Source organism: Mauremys reevesii, linkage group 2 (assembly GCF_016161935.1).
Source record: "Mauremys reevesii isolate NIE-2019 linkage group 2, ASM1616193v1, whole genome shotgun sequence".
NCBI classification, from domain to species: domain Eukaryota; kingdom Metazoa; phylum Chordata; order Testudines; family Geoemydidae; genus Mauremys; species Mauremys reevesii.
The window spans coordinates 64359666-64384733 of NC_052624.1; the positions used below are offsets into that span (position 1 = coordinate 64359666).

At 39.7% G+C, this 25068-nt stretch overlaps 1 protein-coding gene and 1 long non-coding RNA gene across 7 annotated transcripts in view; one reads left to right on the forward strand and one right to left on the reverse strand.

Annotated features, from left to right (window-relative positions):
* The window catches only part of CREB5 (cAMP responsive element binding protein 5), a 397399-nt gene that overhangs the window by 101277 nt on the left and 271054 nt on the right, over window positions 1-25068 (forward strand). For all 6 annotated transcript variants that reach the window (XM_039526912.1, XM_039526917.1, XM_039526915.1 and 3 more), the window contains 3 exons: window positions 3543-3614; window positions 6702-6795; window positions 16204-16325. In XM_039526912.1, the coding sequence (XP_039382846.1) occupies window positions 3543-3614; window positions 6702-6795; window positions 16204-16325 (288 nt within the window). The remainder of the gene's footprint in view (window positions 1-3542; window positions 3615-6701; window positions 6796-16203; window positions 16326-25068) is intronic.
* The window catches only part of LOC120399046, a 67978-nt gene continuing 49506 nt past the window's right edge, over window positions 6597-25068 (reverse strand). The window contains exons 5-6 of the long non-coding RNA XR_005594918.1: window positions 23263-23370; window positions 6597-6765 (exon numbers count right to left, since the gene is read on the reverse strand). This is a non-coding gene — a long non-coding RNA (uncharacterized LOC120399046). The remainder of the gene's footprint in view (window positions 6766-23262; window positions 23371-25068) is intronic.

Consider the following 25068-nt stretch of genomic DNA (forward strand, 5'->3'; position numbering starts at 1 on the left):
ATTGATAACAACAGAAGCCAAGAATTCAGACCTAAGTAACTTTTCAACCAAGCATTCTGGATTCATTTGATGTTCATTGTATGAATTAATTTGGTGGTGTTGTGGTTGTCACATGAAATTCTATGGAAAATCCATTGTAAATGTAATTTGAGTGTTAAAGGTGTTAAAGGTTAATTTAGATGAAGGTGTTAATATCATTTTTATTAGATGCAGCAGCCCTGGGTGGGTTATTTTCTCATGCATGCTGGTGCACCTGCACACATTTGTAAAACAAATGAATTACATTATGTTGTGATGCACATGCATGAGCCTTACACTATGAACCATATGCTATAGTTATATGCAGCTGTCACTCTTCTGAACTGGGGGATGTGAGACCTACACCCACATCTTGACAAGGACTTCATATAACATCTCCAAAGCACAACTGGAAAAAAAATCCTGCTATGAAAGGTGTTCCTATTCTTCAGTTTTAATGATATCACACATGCAGATAACTACTCTGCATAGTGTAATTTGACTCTAGAGGTTTTTTAGGGGCAAGGTATGCTGGACAATATTCCACAGAGACAAGGTGGGTGAGGTAATATCTTTTATTGGACTTGTCTCTCTCACCAACAGAAGTTGGTCCAATAAAAGATATTACCTCACCCACCTTGTCTCTCTAATATCCTGGGACCAACACTCCTACAACTACACTTCAGATAATATTCTACAGGGCATGTATTTTTTTCCATACTGAATTATGGATAATTGTAAAAATATGTGTGCAACTGTTTGATTAATGAGCATTCTGCTTTATAATTTTATTTGTTTTTAGTTCAGTTTATCTTAAAATTCTCTGTGAAGTGTGATTTGCATAGGAGACTTGCAATTATTTATACATTTGTCATAAATGATTAGCCAATGAATCTGACATTTTTGAGGGGTGTGGGGAAAAAAGACAAAGACCAAATTTTCCTATGGGATACCTGTCTATATTTAGTGTAGATTTAGGTGCCTATATCCATACTTAGGTATCTAAATAATAGTTACAATTGTTTAATAATCATCGAAGTGACTAATTATGGATTTAGGTATTTAAGTTTTGACATCTAGCTTTGAAAAAAATTGGCCTTATTTCTTACAAAAATAACATTTGATTAGAGAAGGAAATGCAATAAGAATGGCTGGTAGGATTTTTAAACTCACTTGTACACTTGGGATCAAAATTATTTCACTGTTTCCTTTTCACTAAGCATCACCCATTCTTCTCCCATTGGAAGTGCAGTTGTCTGTCTCCCCTGAGGATGAGGGAAAGGGGATAGCTAGAGAGTTTGGTATTGCTTCAGTTGCAGAAGTAGTTGAGATATCAGATAAAGTCTTTCATTATCCACACATAGTTTTTTCCTGTGAAAAAATCTTTCTAGAGTTCTATTTAAAAGCACTTTAGAAAAAGGCAACATTCCAAGATTAAAGAAAGGTGGAGTTTTAAAATGAATTTACCAGAGCTATTTTTGTATTGATTAGTTTTCTCTATTGCTTCATTGCTTTAAGATGGGATGGTCCAAAAATCCTCTGACTCCTTCCATCTCTAGGTTATTGGGTCAAATCTAAAGGGCCTCTCTACTCACAAACTGGAACTGACGTAACTAAAATTGGTTGCAGTTCACACCTGGCACCTTCAGTTATGTCAGTACAAATCTGTATATGGTCACTATTTCTTTTTTTAATTTTATTTAAAATTGATTTGAGTTAAATCAAAATAGAGCATTCATAATCTGAAATAGGGATGTCTACACACATTTCCATTCCAATTTGTGTGTAGATGTGTCCTAACTCTGGTCTAAAATTTATTAACTTTTGCTGGCCATTCAGTGAAATAAGTTGCTGGTCTCAGCTGAGTTTTAGGGCATAGTTGTCCCCCTCACAAAAAGCAAATGGCACTGATTGTCACCTTTATTGGCAGCCTTTGCAGCGAGGTCAAGGGCTTAATGGAAATGGCGACTGACTCCTCACTCATAGAAATTGTCTGTCTGGGTCAGGGTTAAAGCACACAGACAGCACATCATAGGGAAGCTAATGCTGCTGTCTGGTATGTGGTACCTCACCCGGTAAACAAGAAGTATGTCTCCCTGGCAATCAAACCAGCACCTTTTTAGTAGCACAAAATTCATTTAAAAAAAGAAAAAGACGGGATATGTTAGAAATCCAATCATCTGGAATTTTCACTACTGTAGTAAATATGATAACGGGGAATAAGTCTTATAGGTACAGGCTAGGGCTGATGTAAGGTAAGAGTGCAAACTGTTTACAGGATATTTACAGTTTTGCAGGATACTCTCGGAACTTCTAAGTAAATAACGCTGCTTTGAAAATTAGCATCTGTATAATTTGGTTTCATCATTATAGATTCCTGTTTATGCTATCATAATGATAAAGGACACAATCAACCTGAAGTCTACTGTTTTTTCTTAAAAATGGGTTCAACTACTTTATGGTTCAACACCTGCCCAGGAGGCCATCTGCCAATTTTGGGGACTTTATAATCAAATTTCCCTACTTATTAAAATGTCTTTCTCCCCTCTTTAATTGGGTGACAGACGCACACAAACAGACAAGCAGGGATGCTGCTAAGCAGGGATAGAGTGAAACTGAATACACTCAAAATGCTGTCCAGAGCTAGCAAACTGAAAAAAAGAGTTTTGTTTTCTAATGTAGTTAATTTATTATAATTCTAGCAATTACTTGTAGAAATAGTAGTTCAAAATGGTGATTGGCCACTTAGGAAGAAAAAAAGGCTTTATAAAATAATTTAGTCCAAATCAGTGAGAAGCACTGCTCGAGTACTGACACAAATTCAGCTGTAATACTGCACTCTGAGAGTTGCATACTATGTGGAGAGGCAAATTTATTTCTCCGCCTCTTTTTATTGTTCTTTTCTCATTCTCTAACCCAACAGCTCTCTCCCAAGGTCTGGTCCACAATTAAAATACTGGACTGCAGTGGCTTTTGGGGACATTACAGTTCTGCTCTCTGCTAGATTTCAAGTCTTATGATCCTTAGGACTGCATATGTAATACTATACGCAAAATATGTTACCTAAGATAATTCACTACTCAAAATGTAGGCTCTTCAGTTAGAAAAATTTCAGTTAGTCTGGTTTAAATGTTGTTCATTCAGGAACTGAAGGAGGAAAAGTAAAAACCCTTAATTTCAGGATCTTTCTGAGCAGACATGGTCTTATCTAATAATAACACTGAACATGTGTTTTTTTTCCTAAGCAGGATTTCTGTTGTAACAGCCTAATGGCTTTTTTCTTCCTTCAGAGTAAATATATGCCCAGGAAAGAGCAATAAGAACTTAGACTGTAGGGAGCCTGATGAATATTCGTACTGTAAGTTAGGACCCTAAAATGATGATGATTTTTTTCTTGTCAATTTTGGGAGTTTTGAAATTAATGTTTTTAACGTTAAAATGCTTCTATTTTGCATGTTTCCTGAAGTTTAGGGTGCATATATTTATGGGTTCCCTTTTCTCCCTCCCCACCTTTTAACATGTAGATTTATGAGGAATCAAAGATGAACTTGGAGCAGGAGAGGCCTTTTGTCTGCAGTGCCCCAGGCTGCTCACAGGTGAGTGGAGTCAGCAGCAATATTAACAGAGCCCTCAGCGCTAGCTCTGGCTTGTATAATGACCTAATAATAATGTTTTCCAAAACCTTCTCTTTTTCCACAAAGATATTATTATAGAATAATGAAAGCAAATATACAGCTATTCACGTGTGTGTCGCTAAATGTTTTTTCAACCTTTTCTCGCTCCCAAACTCAAACCAAATATTTTAAGCAACACTGCACACTTCTTTAATTGTTCAAGTGGTAACAGCACAGGAAGGGAACGTACTGGCTTAGTATGGTTATAGCTCTTGTAATATTTGCCCTTTTTTCTCAAACATTTGTATAAACCAGTAAGTTTTATCTGTGTGTGTGTGTGTGTGTGTGTGTGTGTGTGTATTTATTGCCATTTCCATGGCTAATGCTTATTATCTTATAGGACATCTTCATATTAAATATGCTTCATTTAAAATGCATTTCATAGCCAAGTTCTGATCCATGTTGTACACATGCAATTCCAGCTTACTTGAATGGCAGCCTCAAGTATGCATCTGAGGACATAATCTGGCTCATAACATTACATGTTTGATCTTTTCCTCATTATAAGGGAATTGACAGGTATTTTACCCACTAAGAATTGAGTTTAGAATTCAGTGTTTCTTCAACACAATTGGTAATTGATAACGTCATTAATCCTTAAAGCAATTTAGGAACCTCCATCCCTTGCATTCCCCATACTAGTTTAGTCTAGTGACTAGAGTACACAACTAGGAGTAATAAGATATGGGCTTCCCTTCAGGTGCTATCATAGACTTGCTGTGTGACCTTGGGTAAGTCATTTTACTTCCCCTACCTCAGTTTCCCTATCTGTAAATGAGGATATCACTTCTCTACTTTGCTGGGGTGTTGGATCTTCAGTCCTTAATGTTTGTAAAACCCTTTGTGCTCTTCTGATGTGAGCTATTGAAGTGCAGCGTATATTATTATTGGAGTTTTAGATGCTGGTAATTTTATCCACAGTTGGAGTAGAAATGTGGAAATCTTGAATTCATGTGTTGGCACGTAACTAATGTGCTCCACCATTTAAGTTAATAAGAGTCTTACTAATGACTTCCGTTGATTTTGGATCAGTCCCTAAATGAGGAATGTGTGCATTTGTAGTTTTAAGTCTGTGTGTACACAGCTGAACCTTCACTAGAGGCCCTACCTCCAAGAGATTAGTTTTAAAATATCTCCGAGCTCTTTAGCAAAATTTAATTGAATCTTTTTAAGAGTCTCGGCCAAGTTCACAAGAAGCATCAACTGATCGACCTTTCATTGAAATCAATGGAATTAAGCCCACTTATGGCAGTGGTGAATTTGGCTTCCACCTCTGCTGGACAGTCAAAGAGGAGGGAAATCAAATAGTCTAGTTGATTGTTTATTTAATGAAAAAAAATCTTTTAAGTTCACCTTTAAATTATAGTGCATCTTCTGTTTACTATATGACATCAATTGCATACTACAGTATTGCAGACTAGCTAAGAGGTTTAGGGGCTTCCTTCTCGATCAACCAGTTCATCTATTCAAAGAATGAGTTAGCTGGCCATGTGTACCAAAAATGAAGTGTGCTTACAGAAAAGACACAAGACTGGATTAAAGAAATGGCTTCTTCCCCGAACCCTACCAGGCCTTCTTTAGGCCCTGCTGATTTGCACACTGAAGACGGAAGCATAGCATTCCATGGTGTAGAATTCATTTCAACAATGTGTTCCTGCTCACAACATTAGCGTGGAGAGTCTTTCCCACATTCCATTTGCTCTGAATGTAAATTTTTAGTGCTTTTACTTCTTCCAGATGAGTAAATATTGAACCAGGATTCACAGTGAGGAAAAGGACTTTTTTCCCCCTTTCTTGGAACTCTATCTATCTATCTATCTAAATTTTTGACATATCATCCACATTATGTACTCTGTGAATACTGAGAGGCACATAGATGCTGCAGAGTATAACTTACTGTGTCTGTTTATAACATACCATGGCCACCAGCAGAGGTACTTAGTCTGGGTTGGCATCGAATCATCTCCATTTTACTACTACCAGTTTCTGTCTGTCTTCTAGGGACCTGCTGCTTTAAAATGCCGCTCTTTACAAATCTATCCAGACACATCTTAGCTGCCTTTGACTAGCCCTGTTAAAGCAAAGAATTACCATAACTAGTAGCAAAAATATTAAATTTGTCCAATTTGTGCAAAAATATTTTTCCAGATTCTTTCACTTACATGTTGACCTCAGATTATTTTAATCCACAGGCTGCCCCATTTTTCTGCTCTCTGCCTAGTAAGGTCGTGTCCACTTGCTCTTTCACCATAATAAGTTTTTCAGCAGGCCCCATTTAGACCACAATGTGCCCAGATTTTTGTTTATATAATTATTAAATGTTTGCTCAAGTTTCTGTTGTTTTATTATTATTATTTAAAGAAACAGTTGAAATTTTATAATTCTGTTATCAGGATTATAAATGTAATTACACCCATTAGTATATTGTGTAAGGTTTCTTACAACACATAGCCCTTCCCTCTTGTCCTCTGAGCAAAGAAAAGGAAATTAGTTTAATATATCTTCCTGGTTGTAAATACCCAGTAGAAATCAAGTACCACTGTATAGTGGCTGGAATAAATCAGGTCTGATTAGAACCAACTTGATCTATTGCAGACATGAATCATATGGGGAAAAAATGCATGATACCTGGGCACCTTTGGGTAGGGGAAGGCTGACTGTTTTGATTATCTTTTTTTATTGTTCTTAAGCAAGGATAAGCTGGCGGCATGGGTAACCAATCTGAATTTTGCTACTGGTGTGTATTTTGGGTATATGACTAGATAGGCCATCTGCATTTTAACCCTTTTACTTTGTTGTTGTCCAAGAGATCACTGCAACAAATTTGCTCTCACACATAGAGTACAAAGATAGTTCTTACTTATGCTTACTTGCATTTTAGAATTGTTTTTGGCTGTTCCTGTGTCATTTGGATGGCTGGATGAATTTTTTTTAAAATCCTGTCCATTGCCAAAAATTTATTAGAGAACTAAATACTTCTTTCTTCCTCTCTCTGTGTTTGCCTGACAGCGTTTTCCAACAGAGGATCATCTGATGATTCACAGGCACAAACACGAAATGACTTTGAAGTTTCCTTCAATAAAAACGGATAATATGTTATCAGGTAAGAAGACATGGAATGTAAGAGACAAGTGAGGTACCTATTTTGATGTTGATATTATGACTCCTGCTGGAAGGCTATTGTCAAAATACCTCCAAGAGGTTAATTTCAAAAGTATTCCAATCAAATAACAAGTAGAGATGGAACAAACTACACCTCTACCTCAATATAACACTGTCCTCGGGAGCCAAAAAATCTTACCGTGTTATAGGTGAAACTGTGTTATATCGAACTCGCTTTGATCCACCGGAGTGCGCAGCTCCACCCACCCCTGGAGCGCTGCTTTACCGTGTTATATCCAAATTCGTGTTATATCGGGTTGCATTATATCGAGGTAGAGGTGTATGTGGTTCACCTCTGGACAAGGTGCTAACTGGTTTTTGTTTGTCTTGTTTGAGGATTAGTGTGTGTGAGAGAGAAAGAGATTGTTGAACCTTAGCCACATTGGTTTTGCCTATATTATATATCAGGTCAATGGGATAAAAGGCTGCTCCAGTGCTGCCTCCATTTATCAGCATTCCAGTGAAATATACACACTTAAGAGTGGCATTACAGAAATCTGCAACAAAAAGGTTACTGAAGTACATCTGTGAAGTTTCTCCAGCAGTCACTATTTTAAAATATGAAAAGCTCACTTCAGCACCCATTTTATGCCACTTATAATAGCCACCTTTTTAAGATACTGACGTACTTCAATAGCTATAAACCAGCCAGTTGCAAAAAGCTAAAACAGTGACAATAGCTAAAGTGCCCCTTGGGATAAAAACGTTACTATGTACAGGATCATCCTCGCATTTCCTTATTCTTGAGCTGGTTCTGAAGTTTTCACACATGAGTGTGTATGTCCATGCCCATACATATACTGGTGGCTTGCTAGCATTGGATGTTGATTGTAGTTTCTGCTTCCTTCCCTTTTGCTTCCCCTACTTCTCATGTTTTATAGGGTATATTTTTAAGACATTAAGTATATTCCTAAGATTATATCCATAGAATCTTTAGAAACTTTGTTTTTTTACCGTTTTAAGATTCCAAATTATAAATATAAAAATAAAATGTGCTAAATTATGATGCCCAGTTAGAGTTTATACACTTTATTTGACATATTAAGTACTCATGGAGACAAATTTTCTAAAGTGGGCTCCTTCTGAGTAAGTTGTACCTGCTAAAAACAGAAGGGCATCTGTTGCCTGTATAAATTCCATCCGAATGTGTTTGTTGTAGGTGCATCAATGCAACAATTGAATGGATATGCAATAGGCTCAGACTTTTTTTGTATGTGGATAAAACTCAGGAATCCCCATTTTAAACTGTAACTCTGAGTTATGTGTGCATTTAAGAAAACCTCAAAAAAAAAAACACACACACAAAATATCCTTAGTAGTAGTAGCAGAAGAGGACTTTGGAAAAAATGATGGGGCAAGTCTCTAAAGAGTTCTTCTCATAGCCTCCTTACATATTTTCTGTAGTGTAAATTATTTACTAGTCTACTCCACTGGATTTTTCACAGTGAATCCATAAAAAATTATTTAGCAGAGGTATTTTTGTAATCATGCTGCTCTGAGGAGTAAAAGTGTTCACAGGTCCTCATACACTCATTTCCATTGCTGTGATGAAATGGTCTGGAGCTTGTCCATTGGACTGTATTAGGAGAGAGATGGCAAAGATGGGTCAAGAATTTGCTATATGTTTTTCCTTACAGTTGTGCTTGTTTTAGTCATCAGTAGTCATCTTTCTTTGATTTTTCACTTACAGGAAGATGCATATTGCAAAAGGAGGGGGCAAACAATTTTAAGAGATTAGCTTTAGGCCAGCCAATTCATATTGATCATGACTTTTAGAGAATCACTTCCTCATTCTCAGTTGGTGAACTAAATGCTGTAACTGGGTGCCTTGCCAAAATGCCACAGGTATGCACCATATGAGTAGGTGAAAATGTATTTGTAAGAGGTAGAATGACATAATGCATTTATCCCAAGATGCTCCTGTGAGTTACTAATAACTTTCAAGATATTTAACCAAATTAAAAGACTATAAATAAAGGACACATTAACCTGGGCCTTTGAGCAAGAGATAGATGGTGAGCACTCAGCTACAATGTTAATAGGTGCAGTGTAAGAATCCAAGCAGATGGTGATTATATGTATGCATTGTGGGAAATATATAAATGAACTAAGATCTTTGTTAAAGGTAATTAAGGTATTTGTTCTCTTTCGCATACCACTCAGTTTATATATTTCAGTACATCTCCATCTGTATTAGAAATAGTCAGCAACTGCTTTCAAACATTTCATTTGGGTGTATGTGTTTTTTTTGTTTTTGTGTTGTTTTTTAAAATCATGCCTTCGGTTGACAAATGCCAAAATTGAATGTTGTCTCCCTCTCCCCCTCCCCTTGAAAATAACATTTAGGGTAAAAATTTCAAATCAGGACAGGCAAAAATGTACAACACACTGAAAAGCAGGACATACAAAAATGCATTTTTTTTTAATAATTGGAGATATACCAATCTCCTAGAACTGGAAGGGATCTTGAAAGGTAATTGAGTCCAGCCCCCTGCATTCACTAGCAGGACCAATTTTTGCCCCAGATCCCTAAGTGGCCCCCTCAAGGATTGAGCTCACAACCCTGGGTTTAGCAGACCAATGCTCAAACTGCTGAGCTATCCCTCCTCTGCTGTGCCTATAGAATTAGAGCAATTCTAATCCCACAAAAGTTTTTGAGATTTTGAAAAACTTTCCTGTCTTAAAGGGTGAGGAAAAGTTGAAACCTAGAAAATTTTTTGTGAACCAAAATTTTGAAAACATTTCAGTGCAGGTCAATTGAAACATTTTGCGTGTTGATAATTTCAAAATGTTTCATTTGGATTTTGACTTTATTTTTTTTTACTAAGATTAGCTTAAATTTCTAAACAAAAAGTCTTTGCAAACTGGAAAACTGGAATTTTTCATTGACAATTTCAAGACTTTTTTTCAAAAATTTTTGAGTTGAGAAATTTGTCAACTCTTGTTTGTTTCAACAAATTTACGTTTTCTGGGGGAAAAACAGTTTTTAAAAATCCTCTCATTGCAGATGGTGGTGTCCTTTGGCAGGAGAACTGCTTGAGGTTCACTGTACTGGCATGTGTACACTCCCAGTGCAATGCAGAGTTCAGCTTCGTGAGAGCTGCCTGTATGCCAACATGCTTGTTTGGGGAAGGCTGGAGTGAGAGGAAGGGCTAGAAGAACTTCCAACACATTTCCTGGTCTTTTCCTCCTTTCTCCAGCCAGCTTAGAAGCTACACACCAGGGCCATAGACTTGGCTTCAGCCATCAGGAGTAGTCTGAGTGGGGCAGCTCTATTACTACTCAACAGCCTTTGGAGTATGATTCCTCCACTTGTTTCCTTGGGCTGATCTCTGAGGGAAGATACATGGCTGAGTACTGGGGACTAGATTTGCATCCAGACCAGTAACTGTGTGCACAAGGCACATGGTTACCCAGCTTACATGTGGAAGTACAGAACTTTATAAGCCCAGTGGACATGTGATCATATTTGAGGGACTCGCTCTTGTGTGTTGAAAAATTGGTATTGGTGAAAAAGGGAGAGTGTAAGGGTGCGTGCACACAAAGAGAGCAATATGCATATGTGTGTGTTATTCCAACCAGGAGATCATCTGGGTATTTCTGTGGGCAAGTCACCCTGCCTGTAAGTTAAGAGGTGGTTTTCTTTTATATCCTTTTTGCAATCCTCATTTCAGAAGGGCTGATAGTTTTCCCACTCTTTGGGAGACACTGAGAAGCAGTCGTTTCATCACCCAGCAAAACCCTGGGGAAATTTAAATTCCTTAAAGTTAAAGATGTTTTATTCTTGGATTTCATAAAGAAAAAATGAAATGATATATGAGAGGAGGAGACAGGCTTTCCTTTCAGACATTTGTCTTGTCTTCCCTTTTTTTTGGCAAAGTTGTTCCTGTCATCAATACCCTTCAAATAATTGAGGCTGCAATTGCCCTGTAGCAAAGGCAGGTGTAGTATTTCCAATACTAGCCAGGAGTTAGACTTTTCCACTGTCTCCCAATACGACATGTACAAAATCCTTACAAAAGAGCAATCTTTTAATGTTGAATCTTGTATTTATATATTGACACCTTCCAATATTTAAAAAAAAAAAAAGAGCTGGTCAGGAATATTTCAACAAAACATTTTTTTTGTCGGAAAAGGCAGATTCAGTTTTGAATAAATTTTCTCAGGTCTAGGATGATTTTATCCTGTGTGATGGGCAGCCCTTCAAGTTTCAGTACTAGTCCTATCACTTTGACTTTGTTATCATTGCTTGAAAGTAAAACATGGGTAAATATATAACTTCAGTGCAGCTCCACAGCTGAACAAGCCAAATTCCAGTTATTAATGCACAGCAGACTAAACAATTTTTTAGAAAGATGAAGCATCAAGTTACAGCCTTTGGCTATGTGCTGTCTAATATCTACATTATGGATGAATAACATTTGCAATGGTTTAGTGGTCAATATAAACTTTAAAAAGCTGGAGTTCTGTTTAAAAAAAAATTTATGGCCATCATTTGGTTTTGCAGTTTTTTTCCTCCAACCAGCATCATGCTGTAATATTTCCATGCATGTCTTGCTAGATGAAATCCTAAGAGGCAGTTCTGGGGTTGCAGGACACATTCTGGTAGACAATTCAAATAAATGCTCAGTATAACAAGCTAACAATGTATTTCCTCCTAGCACTGTGCTTACTAGGGCTGCTGTTTCAAAGGCAGTCCATTCAGGTTGATCCTCCTTTTTGGGGGGGCACACCTTTGGCAGTTTCAAAACATAGTGAACACATAATAGATTTTTTTTTACTTTGGTTAAGACCTCAGATATCCTGTTACTTCAGACCATATATTTTAAACGAGTCTAGAGCATCCCAGGGCCAAATGTTCACACAGTTGTGGCAAGGTTTTCAAAAAGAATTCAGCTCCCATTTATGCAATCAAATAAGGGCCACATTTTCAAAAGTAGTCAGCACCCAACCTGCACTGAATGTACCGAATTCTACATATTTTTTTTTTTAAATCTGGCTATTTAATTTGGTGCTGAAATGGGAGCTGTGTTCTTGAAAATCAGCCCCAAAGAGTGGATACTGAGCTCTCTTGAAAATCTGTCCGCTAGTGTACAATAGTTGACTCATCTTTGCTTGATTAGACAGCTGGACCTTGCCTTTGGTTGTATTATCCTCAAATTTGAGGTTTATATTTTACTTAAAATTGATGTCATTCTTAGCCTTTCTGGTAATAACTATGTGACTTTTGAACACCAGATAAGTATTCCTAAGTATTCTTCTCATCCTATGTCTAAATTTGATTACCTTGAAGTCCAAGAGCTAGGTTGGGAACATTTACCAAAGCAGCCATGAGGTCAGTGGGACTACATTTGTGAGTAACTGCTTGTCAGTGTAAGGGGTTCACAGCCTAGTTCTTAGGTAACCCCCTCCCCATGCACAATTTCTGTGGACCTCTGCCCTGTTGGCTTCTGCTGGTTACAGAAGTACCACAGTGTTCTGGGGAAGTCTTTTCTTGAGGTATGTGTGGCTTAGCTGACACCCAGGAGGACTGTGAATCTTTGTGAGAAATCTTGATCTCATGAGGTTGCCAGCCTGGTTTCTGTACCACAAAATTCCATACAAGAGCAGGTTCTCAGATGGCATAGATTGTCATAGACCTATTAAAGTGAGTGGGCTCATGACCATTTATACCAGCTGAGGAACTGCCCCCAATAATTGGGTAACTATTCAAAACATCTTCCAGAGGCGCAGACTCTGTCACCCATACGCACACCGAATAATACCTTTCTCCATTTATTGCCCAGGGGCTGCTCTTGGTGTAGATGTACCACTCAACCTGTGTAACGATGGCAGAATCTGGCCTTCAATTTTTTGAGATTACTTCATCACTACTGATCACTTCTAAGCTTTTTACATGACGTGATACTTTGTCTCAGTTTCTTATTCTCTGAATAGATGCTGATGATCCATCCTTAGAGGTTTTTAAGGTCAGGCTTGACAAAGCCCTGGCTGGGATGATTTAGTTGGGGTTGGTCCTGCTTTGAGCAGGGGGTTGCACTAGATGGCCTCCTGAGGTCCCTTCCAACCCTAATCTTCTATGATTCTATGATGCCGCTCTTAGTCAGTGTCTGCTTGCTATATTCGGCTGGGTGTGCCTTAGAAACGCTTTGCTGTCGATGCTGTAACTCCTGGCCTAGTGAAACAGATTGAAATAATGCCTAACTTCTTGACCAATCATGTACCTTAATGAAACATGCCCAGACCTTAGCTGTACCCATTCTCTTCAGACTCCTTTTTCCAGGTTCAGGTATAGGTAGCTCTGTAAAGGAGGGCAATTCGAATTTTTGTCTGTTTGCTTGTTTAATTTTATTTCGGTATTTATTTATTGCTATTAGCCTGAGTCTGTTATTGTGTGACAGAGGCCAACCTGTGTGCCCACATTAATTCTAGATTATGGCTATTTAGGAGATTTGCCAAAAAACCTGATTAATTTATTTCTGAAATCCTGCTTTCTGGTGCTGATTTGATTGTGATGAAACCTACCTTATCTAATATGAATATATCATTGAATAAGCTAAGAAAACATCTTATATACTTACTATAGATTCTAAATTGAATATCTCCTTTATGTTGAGGAGAGTTTGGCATTCCTCAGCTTGAGTTACATAACAAAGTAAATTGCATTTTTAGTAATTAGAGTTATTGTTCACCCCTTTGGATATAAAACGTGCTCCTCCTTCCTTTTAGAGCGCTTCCAGGCAGAGTGCCAGATTAATCCTTGTATAACTCCACTGAGTTCAGTGTGGTTACACTAACTACTTTGGTTTGATCCTGAAGCATTGGGTATCCTCAACTCTCATTGATGGCAACAGCTCAGGTGACCATATTTCCTAAAGGGAAAATGGGACACCACATGGGGCTAGCCTGAGCCTTTCCCCCCACCCTCCTGCATCCTTGTGTGGGCCCTGCCCCCCCCCAATCCCTGCGTGGGGCTGGTGTCACTGCTCATTCAAGCCCTGCCTGCCTCCCTGCACGGAGCTGGCATCTCAACTCCACACCCCCAGCATGTTTCTCACCACCCCACTTTTCTGGCAGAAGTAGGCATTTTTCCTGCTTGTTCTTGCCAACTGATCAAGTTGGCAAGGGCAAAAGGGACACATGCCCACTTTTGCAAACAAAGTTGGGGTGGCCGGGACAGTGCTTATAAAAGGGACTGTCCCAGCCAAAATGGGATGTATGGTCACCCTAAACCAGCTCCTTATACCAAGATTTCAGAGAAGATGCTTTGAGAGTATCATGTTTCTGACTCTAGCGATTGTTAGATAATATAGTAGCTATCAGTGAAAACTAATATATGCACACACATTCACAAAGACTGTTTTTTCTTTCCTTTTTCATGTGTATGTTGATTTTTTTTTTAGCATAGAAGCTAAAACTGTATTAAGGTCCGAATTTTGGCCATTGTGTGCTGGTGGGATTAGTGAGAGTGACACTTGTTGTCATCCTTTATGGGCTGAATTTCAAACATTATGGGAGTTGACAATGACCAAGTATGGTAGCAGGTTCCTGTAGGAATGTGGGTCAAAACATACAAAGGAAATAAGTAGCAGTTTGAGCTAGATTGGGAATCATGCAGGGAGGAAAAAATGGATTTTTTTATTTTTTTTTGCTATTTGGATTTAACTAATATGAATTTCCCCCTTGTTGTTTATCCCCTTTTGAGTTCGAATGGATGGTACCAGTGATATTTACTGATTTGCCACATGTCTGTAGATAGACCTGGTATTTTATAAACCATGCCAGTTTTGGGTTAATATGGTACTGTAGCTATAGTGTCATTTGACTGATGGGGAAACCGAGAGACACGTTAAAGATCTGCCCCAGACCACAGAGGGAGGTGGTGTCAGAGCTGATTTAGAATTAGGAGTTCTTGGTTCCCAGTTTTGCACTCAGCAAACTACACTATCTCCTTGCTGCTGAGGATTATTTTAGATCAGAGGTTCTCAAACTGGGAAGTGTAATCTTGGGCAGGAGCGGGAGGGGTGAGAAGCTGCTGGCAGCAGTGTTGACTTCAGAGCTGGGTGCCCGGCCAGCAGCCGCCACTTTCCAGCCACCCAGCTCTGAAGGCAGAGTGGAGAGTGGCGGCTGCTGTCCGGGTGCCCAGCTCTGAAGGCAGCACTGCCGCCAGCAGCAGTGTAGAAGTAAGGATGGTATGGTATGGTATTGCCTTTATACTTAAATGGCTCTGTTTGAATCAATGTATTACTGTTTTTTAATATTTAGTGAGAGTTGCATTTTTTTTATCAGTATATGTTCTTGTGAGGAAGGAGAGGGGGGTGTAAACTACTAGAGACACAAAGAAGGGGAGATCGCTGCTCTAGATGAATCAGAAACCTGTGGTCAATGCTGGTGAAGCTTCCAGGGAACATTACAATTGCTTATAACCCCCCCGCCCCCAAAACAAAGAAACAAACAAACAAAACCCCTTCAGGATCTTGAAAAGAAGCCTGAAGGCTTTTTCCATACCACTTACCTTCTTGAGCCCCTTCTGGGTGTAACATTAAAGAGAAACCTGTCCCTCTCTTTATTATTCTGGCGAGGGGTGGAGGAGAAGGGCTTCAGGAGTTAGGAATATTTAAATTAGTTTGATCGTAAATCTTTCAGCATTTTAAATGAATAATAAGAAATGTTGACACTTTCTCCATGTTTTCTTGGTGTGGTCAATGTCTCAAAAATCTTTTCATAATGTTTCTGGTATGATTTCAACCTCTCCCTCAAAAAAATAAATCTGGAACCAGCTTACTCAGTAGTATTTCTCTGCATTACTGGAACTTTACTATGTGTTCCAAAGGACAAAAATATGCATGCTTGAGCCAATTTTCAGATAGTTCAGGCACAGAATTGTATAGCTAATCTGTGCACTCACTCCCTGCAGCAAAACACACACATTGACTCTGCATGGACGTGCGTCTAATGAATTATTTGCACACAGTTATTGGAGCTTTATGCACAAATTCAGTGATGATTTGTGCAAATTAGGGGTACACATTTGTCCACCTATACTGTCAGGGAATCTGGCCCTTAAAATCTTTCTTAAATCTAGCTGCATGACAGCTGCTACAAATAAAGTGCTGCATGCTTTGTAAAACACTCTTGGCCAAACTCCAGCCGTGCACCTCACATACCATGGCAAAACTCAGTGGCTTTGTTTTGTTTTTAATTCTGGGAGGTTGCGGGGGGAGGGCAAGGAGCAGATAGCTATTTGTGCATCTGCTGGGAAAGAGATGTTGTCTCAAAACGTGTATTCTACTTATCCTTGTTTTACTGCAAAACATCCATTGTAGATCCTTTTGATATCTGTTCTCAGACCAGACTCCTACACCAACCCGATTCCTGAAGAACTGTGAGGAAGTGGGCCTCTTCAATGATATTGACTGTTCCTTAGAACACGAGTTTAGAAAGGCACAAGAAGAAGAGAACAATAAAAGGGTATGTTTTAGTGCAATGGACTCTTTCCCTTTTCCCACTCCCTAAGTGTTTATGGATGTTGTGTGAAAGCAGGTAGACCTTCATTACCTGGTAGAACCTTTTTTGGTTGGAAACTAGGTGGCACTATAGATTGTGACATGTTTTCTAACCATTGTAATCATTGATCAAAATGTATAACCAAGCTTAGATCTCCCAAAGTGTCTTAGCCAGCTTTTGGTTACTAGGTCCACACTTAAGTAAACCTATGCAAACCACATGCCTCTTGAGGGAGAGATTTGGTAAAATCAAATGTTCTGACAAATAGGATTTCACGCGTGATTCCTTTCACTTGCTAAAAGATGTTTTGGGGCGATGTGGAGAGGAAGTAGAAGAATGGAACTGGCATAGAAATACCTCTGATCTGATTTCTGCTTTTGTTAAGTATCCCCCATTGTGCCTCTAGATTTACTTTTCATCACTCCTAATTTTATCTGATAAGATTGAATATTTTACCGAAAATACAAACTCAAGGGGGAAAAATCTCACTTATAGGGCAGTGATTCTCAAACTTTAATAATCCAAGGACCCCATTTTGATTTTAAATTTTTTGGGGATCCCCAGCTGAGCCCCAGGTCCCACCTCCACTTCACCCCTCCCTCCAAGGACCCACCCTCACCCCACCTCTTCCCACCCCCTGCTCACTCCATCCCCCCTCCCTCCTTCACTCGCTCTACCCCACCCTCACTCACTTTCATCAGGCTGGGGTAGGTGGTGGGGTGCAGGGTGCGGGCTCTGGGAGGGAGTTTGGGCATGGGAGAGGGTTGTAGTGCAGGCTCTGGGAGGGAGTTTGTCTGCAGGCAGGGGTGAGGGGTGCAGGCTCTGGGTGGAAGTTTGGGTGGAGGAGGAGGTGAGGGTTGCGGGGTCTGGCCAGCCAGCTCCCGAAAATGATTGGCATATCTCTCTGGCAGTGGCTTCTAGGCAGGGAGTCCAGGGGGTCTCTATGCACTGCCACTGCCCGTAGACACTGCCCCCACAACTCCCATTGGCTGCAATTCCCGGCCAATGTATCTGCAGAGTCGGCGCTCAGGGTGGGGGCAGTGCACGGAGACCTGCCTTAGCCCTGCTATGCCTCCGTATGCTTCAGTAGCCTCCAGGAGATGGGTTAGGGAGGAAGGAGTTGAGGGAGGGGGAGGAGTTGATCAGTGGGGCCTGCGGACCCCAGTTTGAGAAACACTGTTATAGGGTACAGGTAGAGAGAAACTACAGTTCATTACATCATGTATCCCATTTCCAAATATGGACCTGGCATCCGTAAAGTTAGGAGCAGCTACCTCTCTTTACAGTGGGCTAAGTATGCTAACTCAACCTGACCCAACATCCTCGCATTTGGGCTATCATAAAGCATGGGTATAGTTTAAAGGTGACTATAATGAAGTTAAATATAGTTAAGGGATAAATAAAAGTGATGGATGGGTTGCTAAAACTTTCAAATAAGCACCCAACCTTTTGTTTGCTTCCCTGAACTGAAATATATCTAAACAAAGTGAGGCTTCCGTCCTCCTCCTCCTGTGGGATCACCCAGTCAATCCATAGCTTCCCTCTTTCCTCTTTGCAACTCTCAGAAATACCTCTCCTTAACTTTCCTTTGGGCGCCAATTACCTCTCAGCAATCCTCACTGCTTCCCCCTTAAACTATCACTTGGCAAATAGGATCCCCTACTATTGAACTTCGTGTTACAGGGCCCAGCTAGTCTGATGATGATCTGTATCTGTTAGTCTAATTTAGGTCTTAAACAACAATTGAGGCTAAAATAAGGGAGATGGGAGGGAAACAACTCCCCCTTCACTGCTAAAACCAGCAGGATGCCCACCCGTACCCCCTAACCCTTGGTTTGGGTAAGCAACAGTCCCCCATAGTGCCCCTGCCTCTTTGGCTAGGGTAGCGAGTGCTCCCAGTTCAGGTTTGGTCCACATTAGCCACTGTGTGGTGTCGGTCGTACTGCGCCTTGGCTGCTGCAGAATTCAGAGTGCACAGACTCTGGGACTATGCATGCCGAAGTGCACCCCAAGCTTATGAAATCTTAAGCAAGCAGCGTTAAAGGCCTTGCAGTAGGATTTTTGAGGTACTATAGGAAAACTTGTAAAGGACGAGAGCTATGGAAGGGGCCTACCGCCTATTGCTGGGCTGTGAAGAGGAAGATCAGTCATGGGAAGGGAGTCCAAGGGGTTATTTGAGAATGGTTTGGAGGAGGGAAAGAGGCTGGGATTAGATATTAGAGAGGGAGGAAGGGAGTCCTAGCCATGCTGAGGGCAGGAAGGGGCATGCTCCAAACATGAAAGTGTCTGGGTTCTGGTTAGGGAATGGGGAAATATTCCAGCCAGCTCAGCCATTACAGACTCACGTACAGGATGAGTGTTATGAAACAGCCGTGTAAAGAGAGGAAATGATTGATTAGTGCTGGTATTAGTGCTAGTATGCACAAAGTTGGCAGAAATAGCAAATTAGGACATTTTTGTGTGTTAATATTTCTACACAGATTATCAGTGCTGAAGAAGACTCCAGTGCAGCACCTACAGTGTGGTATTTATCTTGCAGGAATAAGAGACAAGCAGCAATCTCATGATCTTGGTCCCTGTGAAGTTAACCACAAATAATACAGTATGATGTTGCAGGGTCAGTTTCAGCTAACCAGGGGTAGTTGCACAATCTGATTAAAACCTAGACTAGGGCATCATGTTACTTGATAATTGCCAGTTGTTTGAGGTCCTCTGGAGGTCTTATTCTGCTCTCCTTCTGTCAGCCACTGGAGCTGCCATGAGCAATCTCCAGGGAGCAAAATGTGTGTTTTTCAAAAGAAAAGCAAAAGTCAAAGAGGCAAGGTAACGTGTAACATTTGTTCTGGGTTTCGAATTAGCCTGCTACACATTCATTCCTACATTACCAACTAACTGTAAGATATTAATCTGAAGCTGGCCCCACTAGGGCCATACGCAAATGCAATAGACAAAGGATACAAAGGAACGTGACTCCTTCACATGTAATACTCATGAAATGCTCTTAATAGTCCCACTCTGAAGTGGAAATATAGCTTTCTGCAGCCATCTGCAGTGATGGTAAGTAGGTTTAATGTGAGCAGCCCAGAGATGTTACGCATGACTGAGAAAGGGCTTCCAAAATATTTTGGATTAGGAGATTCTTTTACATTGGATTGTGAAAAAAATATGTTTATTTTAGTTTACTTCACAGTGGCTAAAGAGAAAACAGCATGACACAGAGATTCTACGAGAAAGAAGACAATTGTGTTTTTTTAACTTGTAAGTTTCCTTATTTGAAAACTTCAAGGCTACAGTCCAGTAAACTATTTTCTTTTTAAAACATGAGACCATGTGCAATCCACAGAGTCATAGAAATGTAGGGCTGAAAGGGACTTTGAGAAGTCATCTAGTCCAGCCTGCTCTGCTGAGGCCATCCCTGACAGGTGTTCATCTAATCTGTTGTTAAATACAGGCAAGCCTCGACTTTACGACGTTCGAGTTATGACAAACGGCACTTACAATGCTTCTACATAGATACTCTGATTCGACTTACAACTATAGGTTTCGAGTTTACGACACTCGGTCCAGCAATGGAGTAGATTGCGGTTCCGAGTTGCAATTTGCAATGCAATTGTAAGGAACTAATTGTGTTATAAGTCCGAGGACTTCCTGAATGTTCAATGACAAGGATTCCACAGCCTCCCTCGGAAGCCTATTCCAGTGCTGAACTATCTTTATAGTTAGAAAGATTTTCCTAATATCTAACCTAAATCTCCCTTGCTGCAGATTAAGCCCATTACTACTTATCCTACCTTCGGTGCACATGTAGAACAATTGATCAACGTCCTCTTTATAACAGCCCTTAATAGTCTTCAGATATGTATCAGGCCTCCACCCCCCACCCCCCAGCCCAATCTTCTTTTCTCAAGACTGAACTTTAACCTTTCCTCATAGGTCAGTTTCTCTAAACCTTTTATCATTTTTGTTGTTCTAGCCTCAATATTCTCACATCCTTCCTAGAGTGTGATATGAAGAACTGTATGCAGTACTCCAGCTGTGGCCTCACGAGTGCCAAGTAGAGTGGGAGAATTACCTCTTGTGCCTTACTTATGACACTCCTGTTAATACACCCAAGAATAATATTAGCCTTTTTTGCAACTGCATCACATTGTTGACTCATATTCACTTGGTGATCCACTATAACCCCCAGATCCTTTTCAGCAGTACCACTGCCTAGCCAGATATTCCCCCATTTTGTAGTTGTGCATTTGATTTTTCCTTCCTATGTGTAGTATTTTGCACTTGTCTTTATTGAATTTAGTTTTGTTGATTTCAGACCAATTCTCCAATTTGACAAGGTTGGTTTTGAATTCTAATTCTGTCCTCCAAAACACTAGCAACTCCTTCCATCTTGGGGTAATCCGCAAATATTATACGAATACTTTCCACTCCATTATTCAAGTAATTAATGAAAATATTAATTAGTATCAGACCAGGGCAGATCTTTGTGGGACCTCACAAGATATATCCTCCTTCCCCTCCAGTCTGACAGCAAACCATTGGTAACTACTCTTTGAGTACAATCTTTCAACCAACCTTTCACCCACCTTCTAATAATTTCATCTCCAGACCACATTTCCCTAATTTGCTTATGAGAATGTTATTTGGGACTGTGTCAAAAGCCTTATTAAAATCAACGTATATCACGTTGACATCTCTACTCCTTCCCCCCATCCAGTAGTCCAATAAATGTGTTAAAGAAGGAAAGCAGATTGGTTTGGCATGATTTGTTCCTGACAAATCCATATTGGCTATTCCTTATAACCTTGTTATCCTCTAGATGCTTACAAACTGATTGTTTAATAATTTGTTCCAGTATCTTTCCAGCTATGGAAGTTAGGCTGACTGGTCTAGAATTCCCTGAGTCCTCATTGTTTCTGTTTTTAAATATAGATACTATATTTGCCCTTCTCCAGTCCTCTGGTACATCAGCCGTCCTCCATGAGTTCTCAGAGATCATTGCTTCAGCTAGTTCCTTAAATATCTTAGCATGACTTTCATCAGGCTCTGCTGATTTGAATGCATGTAACTTATCTAAATATTCTTTAACCTGTGCTTTCCCTATTTTGCATTTATTCCCCCTTGTTATTACTATTAATTGTGTTGAGTCTCTGGTTGCAATTTTCCTTTTTAGTGAAGACTGAAGCAAAATAGGCATTAAATGCCTCTGCTTTCTTCATGTCATCCATTTGTAGCTTTCCTTCCCCGCTAAAGGGAAGATCTACACTTTACTTCATCTTTCTCTTGCTCCTAATGTATTTATAGAATCTCTTCTTATTGCCGCTTATGTCCTTTGTGAGGTGTAACTCATTTTGTGACTTAGCCTTTCTGATTGTGTCCCTACCTACTTGTGCTATTCTTTTGAACTTCCTTAGATTTTGTCCATGTTTCCACTTTTTGTAGGATTCCTTTTCAATTTTATGGTCATTAAAGAGCTTATGATGGAGACGTATTGGCCTCTTACTATTCTTCCTATCTTTCCCTCATGTCAGGATAGTTTGCTGTTGTGCCTTTTAATATTGGCTCTTCGAGGAACTGCCAGCTCTCCTGAACTCCTTTTTCCCTTAGATTTTCTTCCCATGGGACCTTACCTACCAGTTGTCTGAGTTTGTCAAACTCTGCTTTTTTTGAAGTCCAGTGTTCTTATTTTGCTGCTCTAACTCCTTCCTTTCCTTTGAATCATGAAATCATTTCCTGATCACTTTCACCCAAATTGCCTTCAACCTTCAGATTCCATGAGAATTTCTGTTTTGATTAAATTGATTATGTGGTGAATTGACACTCCAAATTAGTTATGAAAAGCTGCATGCTGTATCCTTAGGCTTGGCAGAATTTGATTTTTTTTAAATAATTTTGATGGATAATAATGGTTTTTTTTATTTTTAAGCATTAGTTTTTATGTTTATCATTTTAAATTTTCACAGTTGAGGGAAATTATGGGAGGTCAGACAATAGGAAGGGTCAGACAATGATTACTTAATGAGGTTAAAAAAAATAAAAGCTTTATAACCATTAAGACACAAATTTTCAACATCACATGTCAAAACATATAAAATAAATATTCTTAAATCAAACACAAATAAGTTCTCAAGCAGCGTTTTTCTAACTTTCCTGTCTGTAAATTTCAATTATTATCGATGGAAATATTTTTCTTTGGTTTATATGTAGGCTGTGAAATTGGCATTTACTGACTTTTAGCAATAAAAATCTAATCCTTCCAAGTCTATGTATCCTACAGCTAGTGCACTGACTCTGTTAAGGCAAGATGGTCTTGTAGACAAGGCACTGGACTGGGACTCAGGCGATCATAGTTTGTTCTTTTCTCAGCTCTGCCCTAGACCCCCTGTGTGACTTTGGCCAAGTCAATCTCTCTCTGCTTTAATTCCCAATCTATGCAATGGGAATAATAACCTTTCCTTTCTCCCGCTATTTTAACTGGTAGCTCTTTGGGGTAGGCACTCTCTTGCTATGTGTTTATGATGGTGCTAGTGAAGTGGGGCCCTAATTTTAGATGAGGCCACTAGGCAGTGGTGTAGTACAAGTAATAATAATTGACCTCCAAGACTTGAATTTGGAAGTCAAAAAGAAAGTAACAAGTGGAGCTTGGTGGTTTCTTTCTACTCTCCATATATGCTTGTTGTCAAACCGCCTGTGTAATTTGGCATAATCTAATGTAACTGGAAGTTCCTGCTCAAGAGAGGCTAAGGCCTGGAAGACAAGGGATGCTGCAGGTCAGGATTAAGTGTATTGACAGAGCCATGTGGAAGAAGCTTTCACAGCATCTGGCTGCACTATTCATGATTCAAACATCCTGACCACTAAATTTACTAACAAAATTAAAAAAACAACAAAAATAAATTACCTTCTGGAAGCAGGAAAAGGAAAAACCAAAAACCCAGTGGTGCTCAGGCTAGGGAGCCATCTATGTATCTTTGACACTAGACAGCAATTCATGGCTCTGCCTCAGAATCTGCAACCCAAATCAACAAGGTAGGCAGTGTTAGCAGATCAGATTATTATCCCAGCCTGCAAGCATGAGGTTTTAGATTTACACTGATCTGAGCATTAAGTATCCAAAGCATTTGTCATGGGTTATATTTGCAGCCATATGACCCTGGATAGGGCTTGTTGGCAAATCTGCTCATGAGCATGGGTCTGAGAGAGCAGTGTCAAAGATGGGAAGAACCGATATCCATCTCCTACCAATTAAATGAAGTTAGCCCATTAAAACTCACCTGCATTCTGTACAGGTTTAAACCATGTTCTGTTTAATGCATACTAGAACTGGGAAGCATGTTGTAGCTCAGCACACAGTGTAATTTTGAAATTTTCCATCCTGTATCTCTGGATATGTCTACACAGGAACTAGACATCCGTGGCTGGCCCATGCTAGCTGACTTGGGCTTCCAGGGCTCAGGCTGCTGGGCTGTTACATTACTGTGTAGATTCTGTGCTTGAGCTGAAGCCTGGGCTATAGGACTCTGTAGGAAGTCTACATAGCAATGAAACAGCCCTGCAGCCCAAGCCCTGCGAGCCCAAGTCGGCTGGCATGGACCAGCCACGGGTTTTTCTTTGCTGTGTAGACATATCCTCTGTGTTCCAGTAGTGTGCACAAGCCATGGTGGTGGGGTGGGAGATGATTCTGTTGTAACATCATTCATTACCCCATTGACTCAGGAAGCAAAATGTTAATATTCCCTTCTTCTGTTGCATTAGCCAGGATTATTGTGTTCTTTGCTAGGCACCTCATTACTAGAAAGGTTTTGACAACTTGGCGGGAGTCCAGTAAAAAGAAACCAAAAAAAATGGGGTTTTGGTGGTGGAATGATTGAACTATAAGGAGGGATTTAAAAACCCAAAATATGTATAGTTTGGCTACATGCCAACTAAGAGAGGCCATAACAATCTAACATGCATTTGAAAGGTGTAACCAGGGCTTGCCCCTTCTTCCAGCTCCCCCAGCATATTCATTACACATTGATAGAGTGTAAATAGATCTAAAGGAGGCTGTGTCTTTCTGACACCACCTTACCCATCAACAGTAAATTTGGCCTTATGATTCTGTGATCACCAGAAAATATAGTATCAGATATTCTCTGAACTCTTACCAATAGCATACATCACAGCAAGGGGAGTAGGGGGACAGGAAAGTCTGGCACCAGTTGCAGTGAAGAATGTGGACCCTGACAACATATTGGGTAGGCATATTTTTGAAAGGAGAGAAAATTTAGCTGCTCCTCTGCCCCCGTCCCAGGTTCAAATTCACCTAATATAATCCTGGCCTAGAGGTTTGTATATATTGTAGAAGATAAACAGGAAAACAGATCTTTCCTGAATAAATGGGTTTTTGCTTTGTTTTTATTTTTATTTTTTTTTTAAAAGAAAAGAGACCATTGTTGTTCTGTGAAAAAACTAAGAGATGGCAGTGCCACAATTCTGAAGAAGAATATTGGATTTAAAAGAACATTCCTTTTGCCACACACATTTAAAACTTGGACGCAAAAAATATAGGATCCTCCACTGACTTTAGTGGCAACAGGAACAGACCCAAAGTGTGGAACCATCTCCAGTGACTCCTTTAGAAATTAGCAGCTGAAACCAGCAATGGGGGCTATTAGGTGTCTTTTGGCAGGCAAAGAACTACATTAAACTGCTAATTTTGTGCCTG